General features: G+C 34.0%; 1 protein-coding gene across 2 annotated transcripts in view; it reads left to right on the plus strand.

Moving 5' to 3' along the window:
- Nucleotides 1–11707, plus strand: part of LOC108972804 (zinc transporter 2) — a 137591-nt gene extending 125884 nt beyond the window's left edge. For both annotated transcript variants that reach the window (XM_018939626.1, XM_018939627.1), the window contains one exon: nt 11257–11707. In XM_018939626.1, coding sequence (XP_018795171.1) covers nt 11257–11402 — 146 coding nt within the window. In that variant the 3' untranslated portion in view covers nt 11403–11707. The remainder of the gene's footprint in view (nt 1–11256) is intronic.
- Nucleotides 11708–12052: the final 345 nt, after the last annotated feature.

Genomic DNA, 12052 nt, shown 5'->3' on the forward strand with positions numbered 1-12052 from the left:
AACTTTAACTTTAACTTTAACTTTAACTTTAACTTTAACTTTAACTTTAACTTTAACTTTAACTTTAACTTTAACTTTAACTTTAACTTTAACTTGGTATAATGGTTTTACTAAATAAACGCTAATTGGAGAATTTCAAATTTGTGGCTTACCCGTTTTACTGCTACAGTGATTCTCTTAATTTTGAATCGAACAAATGAAATTAAAATTTTCAATAATTTTATAATTTTTTTATACACAAAAATCAAGTAAAACACTACTAAAGCGCAGCACACTTACGGAGCATACACACATCAAAAGCGGTGAGTGATTGAGTCGAGTAATGTGGGAATAAAAATGGTGCTTCGCGAACAAAGTGAGAGTGTGTGAGGAACCTAAGTGAAGAGGTGCGGATAAGAGGTTTAAAAGCGCGTGCACTTTACGAGCGGGAAATCTTAACTCCTTCAATGGAAATAAATCTGCATTATTATATAGTATACAGTTACACAGAAAAAATATATATGTCTATTATACATATATTCCCACACATTCATTCGCGGATACTTACCTCCGCATATCAAAAGTCACTTCCGCAATAAATTCCTAAATGCGCTGCCACAAAACTCTTACTTTCCACTTGACTTCAGCTGCTGAGCATCTACTGCCTGCCTTACAGTAATTTATCATTTTACCGCGGCATGCATGAAAGAAACCGAAGTTAAGGCACGGTAGCATGGTATTAGTGTTAGTAGGTAGTACTCGTAATGTAGTGAAAATAAAGCAAAGTAAATTGTAGCGCTTGAATATTTGTTTTTTACAGCTGACATTAAGGTTATTCAAGAACTTAGAAAGTGTGGTAAAAAAGAAAGTAGTATTTTTTGTTTCACAGTTAAAGAGAAATTTTTAAAAGACTTTGTATTTAAATTGTTAAATATATGAATATACATTTTTTTATATGGCAACTCTGTTAGTAATATGATTGTATGATTTTACTGGAATTCCTACAAAATCTGTTTTTCAGTTCAATGGCTTGTTTAGCTTTTAGTTAGCTATATTATTTTCAAACCTGGCAACTCTGTCCTAGTCACTAACATAAAAATTTAATGTTGGCAACCTTAATAGTTTAATAATTTAATTTTAATTTAAAATCACAATTTAATCTTTTTTCGGAATTAAGACATAATTTTTTATTAATATTTATATTTGGCAACCCTGCATAAAAACAAGACTCGTTATTGTTATTGTTCTGGACCATCTATTTAAAAAAAAAATTTGGGTTTTAATTTGAAAAATAGTGGTAACTCTTCAGCACTTTTTTATATTTTTTCAAACGACAGTTTTTGGCTAAATACTAACTTATATTATACATATGTATATTTGTTTGTTGTATAATTTTTTTCAAAGTATTGTTTGCTGATTAAAACTAATTAATAATATTGGCAATTCTTCTAAATTTTTTTTGGCTATGGTTCTTGTGTTATTTTTATGGTTATATAGTATGTGAGCAGATATAATTTAGTTTTACGGTTCTTGTCAATAAAAGTAGTTTTTTCTACATAAATTTCAATTCAATTCTGAGCAGAAGCAATTTATTTTTACGGTTTTTATAAACAAAATGATATTTTGTAAATATGTGGCAACTCTACAATGTCAAAAATTCAAAATTGATGCCAACCCCACAACAGAACAAATTAAAAATTTATGGTCAATGGTGAAAGAATTTTTTTTGGGGTGTTAGTTAAAAAATTACATAATAGTTTATAAGCTATTGGTGCCGAAAATGTTGAAATAACTATTTCCTAATAAATTTGGCAACCCTGACTTCAAATTTAATATTGTATATTCCTTCAGATATCTTAAACAATGTGCTTACAGCTCTCCCTTTACTGCACTACATTTTTAGAATGCATTTTGCTTTTCATTAAAAACCTGGTAAGCCTTTTTTATAGTTTTGTTTAAAAAATTTTGCTGAAAATTATTTATATTATCAAAATTACATTTTTGTCAATTTTAATAGATTTTTTTTAAGGATTTGCTTGATAAGAAGTTGCCAATGCATTTCGGTTTTTTAAAAAATAGTGGTAACCCTATTTTGTTCTTACGTTTCAAAAATATATTATTTATCTAATCAAATTAACTTTTTATTAAGTTTCATTTATTTATTTTTGTTTAAAGACTTTATTTGAGAAGTAGTTGGCAACCCTACTAAGTTTTTTTGAATAAACTATTCTAGTATTTTTGAAATATTATATTTTACCGTCTTGTTGTCAGTCAGGAAATTACATTATATTTACATTTCAATTATTTAATATTTACATATGTATATGGTAACCCTATAACGAAAAAAATTTCAAATATTGAAAACTACAGCAAACATTTTCAAAGTATTTTTATATTAATCATTTAATTGAAAAAAAAATTGGAAAAAATTGTTGGCAACCCTGCTATGTTTTTTTGTGAAGAAAATATTTTGGAATTATTGTAATAGCTATTTATGGCAATATATCTTGTTGTCATTGAAATATTTTATATATTCTATATAGTACGTGCATACGTACATATGTATGTGTCAACCCTATAGAACCAGAAATTTCAAAGATTGTAGATATTAATCCCATTTACTGAAAAAAAAGATCTGCAAAAAACACAGCGACTTCAAAAATTGTAGCTCGACTTCCAGTCATCTAAGTACATATCCTATATTGAGGCGCCCATTAACTCATTCATACCTTATCGTGTTGAAAAATCAGCTTTTAATTTTCATGTCGTTTTACTTTCATTTTTTAACTCTGCCGAATGCCTTCTGCAGCAAATAAATTTTCAAAAAATTCTAAAATTTACATTTAATTTCAATTTTGTAGAACAATTTCAGTTCCGCAAAGAAATAAAATGCCAAGACGCGCTGTAAAAATAAGCAGTTGTTGTTATTGTAAGTTACTTTATACTTACTTAAAGATATTGCGCACTTAACAGTCCACACAGAATTGTCTGACTGGCGCCGAGTAGTTTTAGCAGCCCTCAAGGCAACTTTTAATTTCACTGTGCTGCCTCTGGTCCGCTTATGTCACACAGCGCGCACACAGCTCGTCGCCTCTGCCGCTGGGCGTTTACTTATATTTGTATGTGCGTGTGTGTTCGCTGCTGCTATGACCAGTGAAGCGATTCCAATAAATCTGGCTCACTTGCTGCACCACCCGCGCCCCATGGAAATGTGTGCATGGTTGTATTGCGTGTGTGTGTGTTGGCGTGCTTTACTGCTTCTCGTTGCGTTTCAGTTTTGTGTCACCATACCTTTTGAGACACACTTTCCAACTCACACATTTCGTCCTCTCCCTCCTTATACAAGCCTTTGTCTATACTCCCTCTTCGTCGCCCCTGGCTGCTTGTCTGCCAAGAATGTCTGCTCACCGTTTGTGAAGAAAAATGCATTGAGTGCAACAGCTTCCCCAATGAATGTCATGCCAGCGTTGAATACTTCAATGACTATCTCATACTACTCTATATCTGCTCGCATGTATGTGTGTTTCTGTGTGTGTTAGTGTGTCTCTGGGGAGCGTGTGCAGCTACGAATGGCTGAATGCCTCGTCTGTGTGAGTGCATTGAATTTGCGCCGTAGCATGCATTCAGGCGCAAAACGTCTCAAAATGCGGCAGGTGTGTGCAACAGCAGTGCCAACGAGGGTGAAGTGTGTGAAAAAAGCAACAAAAAATGGAAATAGAAGTCAATTGCCGTTTTGCAAGTACACATATACATATACACTTATATACACATGTGTTCATCCATATATCTATATACCTACATACATTTAGTTGGCAGTCTATATTTCTTTGCCAGCTGAAATTTGATTGAAGTGTGCGCGGCAATAAACATTCGAACTCTGTGTGAAATGGAATAATTTCCAAGTAATCAAGTTGTCGAATGCTTTCCATTCGTATTGGTTGGAAATATGCGTTGAAAATGTGCAGTAAAGTGAATTTCACTTACGATTCACTGACCAAGAATGAGCGGAAATATTGCTGATTTTTATATACTCTCGATTATCTATATTATAGAGTAACTGTTATTGAATTGTATATGCTTTCGTTTATTGTTAACTCATGAGTGATTCGTGAGTGTTAAGAACACTACTTTCAGCTGCGCAGTACCTGTAGGTGGGAGCTAAGGAGCTTTCACTTAAAATTTTCCTTCAATTTCTGGTTATGACCCTTATTTAAATGACAGTAAGCTTGTTGACGCTTGCTCGATAATTTTTTCAGATAGCTGTCTAACATTTCTCTCTGGACTCGAGACAACCCCGTCAGTAAAACCATAAGCAAGAGGGAAGAAAGAGAAACGCTTTTGATTTCCTGCGTACCTAGTCTGATATCGATTTCGGTGAGAAATTGGAAAGACTGCTGCAGTACTTTTCTTAAGACATATAGTTTCTTACTTCAGATTTGAAAAGTGAGAAGTACTCTTTCCAAGTATGAAATCTATTGGAAGTGGATACCCATCTCTTGCTCATCGTTTTCCAGATCTCCTGTTATGGCTCAGTGAGCTCCAGAGAAACATTGGAAAGCGTTCCGATTGCTGCTGTGGTTAGTTTCTACAAAAACTGAAGTCTACTGTCAGATTGTGGGAATAAGCAATCTATTGCATCAAGTAAACGTTTTTAACCAAAAAATTAGAACATTCCTCTATTGACTCTCTTTGCATTTCTCTGACAAGTTAAAAGGTAAATAACGGTAATATATGTAAACTAACGCATCGATTTAGATCGGGAGCGGGAAAGGTGAAAAAGGAGGAAGCAGAGCAGTTATACTCGTACTAGTACTTGCTTCTGCGAATTTTTTGGTTCAGAAAAGTTGGATCAAGTCCAACTCAATTTTGGATATTGGAAAATATATCAAATCGAGTAACTCGTAGTATGTTCAAGAAAAATGATATTGATATTGATATTGATATTGATATTGATATCGATATTGATATTGATATTGATATTGATATTGATATTGATATTGATATTGATATTGACACTGATATTGATATTGATATTGATACTGATATTGATATTGATATTAATATTAATATTGATATTGGTACTGATATTGATATTGATATTGATACTGATATTGATATTAATATTGATATTAATATTGGTATTGATATTGGTAATGATACTGATACTGAGTTTGGGTTGGAGATTGAGGTTGAGGTTAAGATTGCTTTTGATGTTATTATGGAATTTCAGATAAAGTTAAATTTTGAAATTTAAATAAGGAACCATATCATTGACTAACGACAAAATAATATGACTTAAAGATTGTGTCGAACCTTCGTCTCCTTCCCGACTCAAAAAACGTTTTATTGCCCCTAACTGTATGCCTAACTTACGCACAGGTTGCAACACCAATCATTCCCATTTATCTCCATTCTCCACACACCCACTCACAAAAATGAAGGTCAACTCATAAAAACTCAAGTTAATGTCGCCAGCTCGCATTCTTTTGTGCCTTCGAAGTCTATTTTTATTTCGCAAATTTCTTTGTGCGCATAAAAAATGTACAAATTTCTCATTTACCGTGAAATGTCAACGTACACTTTATCATTACGACTGCAGCTGACCGTAACTGCAGCACATTTTTATGATGCACGTGATAAAAGTAATATAACGAAAAGAAAAGTGTAAGATATAAATAAAGTAAAAGGCTTTGTGCACCGTTAAATGCCACATGCAACACGCATCCTTCCGCATTGCGTAAACGAAAAATTTGTTGGCGCATAAAAAAGAGTTTAATGTGTAAGAGAGACGTAAAGCGGTGCAGCGGCATAAATTGGCAGAGGTCGTAAAAGCAAGTGGAATGTTTGTATATAACGTAGAGTTGGAGGTGGATGTTGGTGGTGGTAGGAGTGTCAAAAGAGGTGGCGGGTGTGGTGAAAGGCGTAATAAAGCGTAAGCAGTTGAAGCATGTATCCAAACTGCGATTTCCATTGCGACTAATACTCCGGAGACACACTCGTCTTACCACGCTTTTTGTAAAACTGTTGCCTACCTTAAGGCGGCTGCATTCATTATGGCTTTATTTGAGCACTTAATTAATATTTGTCGTAAAACTCATAAGCAAACTTCACAGCTTAAATTTTGTCAATACGCATTTGCAACATCAACGACAATGACAATGCTGCCGGTTTGCCTGATTGCTGGCAAGCTCGGTGAGCGCATTCGCAATGCTGCCAAAAAGTATGCAAACATTTTGCGAAATTACGTATTGGCAGGATGCAAGGCGCACCAGCGCAATACTGAGGAGCAGCAGACAGAAAGCTAAGACGTTTAGACAAACTGACAGGCAGCGCAAACAAAAACAGCATGCAAACTACGAAATGCGGAAAGTATAACGGCGGAGGGGGCGTTTGAGCGGGCGTGACAGACAGTTGAGTAAACACAGCAACAATCGAGAGCTGGCTGTGGAGTAGCGGAAGGCGTGTAGTTAGTAGTTGCAGTTTATTTGTTAACTTTACTGTACTTTTGATTTGTTTGTTGCCGACTTTTTCGAGGTGTGTGTGGAGTTGCGCTCTGCAGTAGTGTAGCGCAAAATTGAGGAAGTTGCAAGTTAAAGTTTTTGGCAATTGCATTACACGCTGCAAGCCAATAATTCGCTTTTGTTTACACATTTCACTTACACACACACGCACACGCACACACACACAGAAACACAAACTCAACTTCGCTGCATTGCGCCTCACGTTATGCCTCAAGTTATGTAGCACCTTGCTTTTCGGCTGCCAGTCGCTTTGTTGCCTGCGTGCGAAGTTGTTGAGTTGTCATAGCCACTTGGCTGCTGCTGTGCTGTGGTTACTTCGTATTTAACTGTGGTCACGTTTTTGCACGTGTGAAAATCTAATTTGCATCGAGACATAAGGAAGATGTCTGCAATAGGGCTGAGATTGAAAAATGTAATTTGTATCTGCCGGAGAGTTTTTCGTATGGCTGCTGTGTTTACTGGTGCTGCATACGGATTGCCACATAATGGCAGCGCTTTAATTGGAGAATTTGAAAAACTGTTTTTGAAGCGTAGCGCCGAAAAGTATGCACGTTTTGTTACAAATTATGCGAATTTGTTGAATGCAAGGTTAAGGATTCTATTATTTTTTAGCGCCGTTACGACCATATTTAATACGTCGTGATTAAAGTGTCGCTTATATGGGAGAAAAAATTTTTTTTAGATATCGAAATGCATAGCTCCAGACTTAATTAAATACGAAATTTCATCTTCCCACGTCAACGCTAACCCGTGCCGACAGTACTCCGAAAACGACTGGTGATATGTAATTTTTTTTTCATTGCATTCAATAATAATTTTAATTCCAATCAAGACCAATGTTTACAAATTATTCAACCCTACTCTCAAACGAATCCTTCTGAAATTGCAACTTTTTTTGCGCTTTTGAAATTTTATGGTCATAATAATCATCCATCTGTGGTCTTCGTCGAATGGTTGAAAATTTTGGGCGTACATTTTCTTAAAGTTCAAGTGCCAATAAGACAAAGAACAGCTCGAAGTAATGTCATGCCGTTCAGGCAAGTGTAGCTGAAGACTGCAATTTGTCGATTCCAAGAGCTTCTCAAAAATTGGAAATGTCTCAAACCACATTCTATCGAATTTCAAGAAAACATTTGGGCTTCCATCCCTATGAAATTGTTCCAACTCAAGAAATGAAGTTATTGAACTAGCATAAATGTTCGTGCATTTTTGATTTTGCTTTGAAAAACTTTGAAAACGATAATAATTTTTTTTTTTTAGTAAATTATCTTCCGGTTGAGGCTAACTTTCATTTGAGTAGTGCAGCAAATAAACAAAACTGCCGATTCTGGTGCAAAGAAAATCTACAAATTATTCATAAACAACCACTAAATTCACCTTAATTGAGAGTTTGGTGTAGTTTCTGGTTCGCACTTCTTTCCAAGTGAAGCTGGTAACATCCATACTGTTACTGCCAGAACGATATAGATCGATTGTAACAAACTTTTTATGACCGCAATTGGAAGCAATTGATATTGTAAACATCTGATTCCAAGTAAAGGAACTTAACTAAGATAAAGAACTGTAATTTGGCATAGCTGATTGCAGTGACAAGGCGAAAAAGTTGACGAGTCTCTTGTTCCAATAAGACGGAACTACGTGCCACGCAGCACGTGTAGCAACCGAATTAATGCGCAACAAGTTTAGAGATTCGATTATTTCAATTAATTGTGCCATTGAAATGTGACACCGTTCACAGTTTTGAAGTCAATAACCGTATTATTCATAACATTGGACTTCATTTGGTGGAAAACGTGCTCTAAAATAGGTTGATCGAACTCGTTCTTGCAAAAGAAATAATGGAGGCCATTTGTTGATGCATGTTATATTCAGAACTTAATTGTACCGATTGTAATATGAATTCGAGATCGCAGTTGTGAGTACCATATGTAAGCCAATAACTGAAGTTAATGTACATATTTCGGAAACCATAGGTGGTCAAACACAATTTTTTATTTCCATTCAGTTTTGCACTTTACAGTATAAACATAAATCCAACAATAACGAAGATGTCGAGTCAAAACTCGCCACATATATCCCTTTTAAGGCTTCCACATTCTGACTAATAACTTGCCACATCAGAACATAACTCTTCAAGTTCTCGAAATCCGTATATGTGGACCTCAATATCTTTATCGCAATAATATGTCTTAATACATAACATTGGTTCAAAAAACTATCTACTTTGGTCAAATAGGTAATACCTTTATTAGTACCTCTATTAGACCACATTAGATAGTTTTTGAAAACATAAGGAATTGTAGTACAATGATACCCATTAAAAAGATCAGAGATCAGGAAGGAAATAACAAATATTCAGGGAACTTAATTTAAGGGCGATCTGTGATTGGAAAAAGGAAGCGGAGGTTGTTAATTCATAAAAAATTAACTACGCACCTACCCTTCCTTTTCCCAATCAGAAATCGCCCTTAAATTATTTTTACTTGAATATTTGTTATTTCTGATTATGGAAATGTTGTAGATAATGAAAAGGCTTATAACTTTGCCATATAGACTTTTTCACATAACCTCAAATTTTATAAATTTCATGTCAAATATTCAAATAATGAAGTTTTTGGGTTTTTTATTAGTATCTTACACAAAAATTTTATTTCCTTTACGAAATTTGTTGAAAACTTTCCGTCTTATGTCTATGAATTTCAATAAAAAAATCACAAGTCAAATTATGAAGTTTTGTTTTTGAAACCGGTAGGCATTATGACCGCTTATGGTATAAAATATATATGTGTAAATTACTTTGTAAGTTTTCACAGTTTTATGCTGGTATGCGATATCTTTTTGAACTTAATGGAAATGAAACTTAATTTTAATCATAATGTGGTTAAGTGAGGCATTTGATATTGAAATTCGTCTAGCCTTGGGTCTGAACTCCTTAATCTTCATATATAAAAAGCACGTGTCACGTTGTTTGTTCGCGATGAACTCCTAAACTACTAAACCGATTTTAGTAAAATTTAGTACACTATATAAAGTTCGAACCATCTTAGAAGATAGGATAGTTGAAACAATTCATAAATAAAGAATTAAGTGAAAGCTCTCTTAAAACGGACAACTCTATTAACTGAACAGTAACGCTGGTAACCAGACATTGAGAAAGCAGCCTTAAATTAGTTTTTTTCCAATGAAATTTATTTGTATGAACATAATCAAAATTAAACCCCAGGTACAATCCTTTGGGTTCTTATGCCGACAAAAACGTTTTCACCTTTATTCGTAATAAAATTGTCACTGAATTGGATCGTGGCCGGATCCCTTAGTATAGTTATATATTTAGCACCTTTTTATTATACTCACCAGTCAATAGACGACGATGTAAAAATTGCGAACAAAAGATGACATGTAAAAAAGACACGAAGGGTCCGTCTGCGAAGTCGTATCGAAATAAAAAGAAGAGAGTACTTCGTGCATTGGTCCATTTTGTAATGATGGGTGTGGACCTCATTTAGTCAATAGTGACTTCTAATTACTTTGTCTGGCTCTTTCCGCATATATCTTGTTGTATATGTATATACATATATACATATATACAACTCAGTTGAGTTAGTAAACCTGATTTTATTACAAAAATTTCGGAACCGAATAAAAATATAGCAATGAAATTAAGGGAATCGAATAAGAACGACATACAACGAAATCTACGAAAAGGCTGACAGGTGGAACAAGGCGAGATGGAATGCGTTAAGTACTTGCAAGATCGCCAAGATCATGTGCAAGAGCTCATTAGGAAAACTCGCATGCAAAAAGTTACCTCGAAATGTAGTGTCTGCCAATAACAATTTCTTCCATTTATTGTTATGCTATTTACGATTTCAATTTCGGCCAAATGGTCACGATGGCTCCGTTTGCATATCTCCAAAGTTTAAGCAAACTTTCGATGACTCGATGGAAAACTTCGGCCTTAGAGCGCTGCATGTTATCTTCGAGGTACTCGAGCATTGATTGGAGAATACCTTTAATTTAACAAACCTGAACCATTTCCGGAATCGCACGAGAATGATCTCACCCCAAATGCGACCTTTCTTGACAGAACCATTAAGCCAAAAATGGGACACGCCTGAGAATATGAATTTTGAGTGAGTTTTTCGAAGAAATAATAATCTTAAATAATTTTCAAGCGTTTAACCAAAGTAAAGCGTGTCATGATAAAATGGCAAACCTTACTGAACACACTGAAAACATTAGATTGAAGAACATAAACAACCGCCACGAGCTGGCGAAATTCCTGATTACCTTCTCATATACCAGAGTCTCTCAAACGAACTTATTAAATGCAATGAAAAGCTATGTTCAAGTATTTTTAAAATAAAATAAATAATTAAGCAAATGTAAAGACTTGCAATGAAAATGACTTTTGTAAAATATTTTATTTAATAAAACCTAATCTAACCAAAAAATCAATCAGTAACAAAAAAAAAAACAAAAACAAAATTTATTTCAAGCATTCAATAATCCATACAATGAATCATAAATGGCTCAAGTTAAGGGTTACTCTTTTGAACACATTTTATTATAAGTCAATAAATCCAACAAAATCATCAACCAATCATAAAGCAATTATTCAAACTACATTCAAACAGCATTAATAACACTAACTCCACCACCAACATCACCTACCTATTTTTGGGTTTTTAATAAGCATCATTTTTTACAAAATCGAAATCAAAATTTTAAATTCAATTTCTTTTATTTCTTTCAGCACCCGAAGCGAATGCCAAACGCATTCTGGAGGAGGCCAGCACGGCCGTTCATCGGCGCTATAATTTCTTTGAGACGACCATACAAATCGAGGAGTTCACACCGGCAATGGAGAACTGTCAGCAGTGTTGTGTGCCAGTCACGTAGACGGGGGGACAATCAACAATGCTATAGCGGGAGTGGAAGCCACAGCGCTGCGTCGTCAAGCACAATTTTTGTAATGCCATTTAATATACATATATACGCGCCTACATATATGCTTGTAATCTGTATTTAGTTATAAATGGGAGGAAAAGTTTTTGTTTTGTAACTTTTGCTTGTAAGTACTTTTTCGTCGTCTGTGTCTGTCGTAAGAAATTTTTGTGGTTTTCTATTAAATTTCACATTCTTTATTTAATGTGCGCTTTGAAGCGGTATTTCGACACAACGAATTTGAATTATTCTCTTCCAGTTTCGAGTTTGTCTTGTTTCCCATGCTTAGTTCTAATATTATAATATAGAGTGAAAGTCACTTAAGTGCAAACATTTTCCAATTTATATTAAAATTTTATTGTAATAAATATTTTAAATAAAATGTAATTTTTTCTCTTTTGAAAACTGTGCATTTATTCAATTACATATTTCTTTTTGTTTCCCATTTACATATATAATATACTGATATTTTAATATTTGAAATAATTATAATACTTTCGATTTAATTTAATTTCTACTTGAAATTTAATTTTAACTATACTCTAGTATAGTTCAATGTAGTGGTTCAGTATAGTTTTAATGTGAATTAGTATTAGTTTTATATT

This window comes from Bactrocera latifrons, unplaced genomic scaffold (genome assembly GCF_001853355.1).
Source record: "Bactrocera latifrons isolate USDA-ARS-PBARC rearing strain unplaced genomic scaffold, ASM185335v1 scaffold_43, whole genome shotgun sequence".
NCBI lineage: Eukaryota > Metazoa > Arthropoda > Insecta > Diptera > Tephritidae > Bactrocera > Bactrocera latifrons.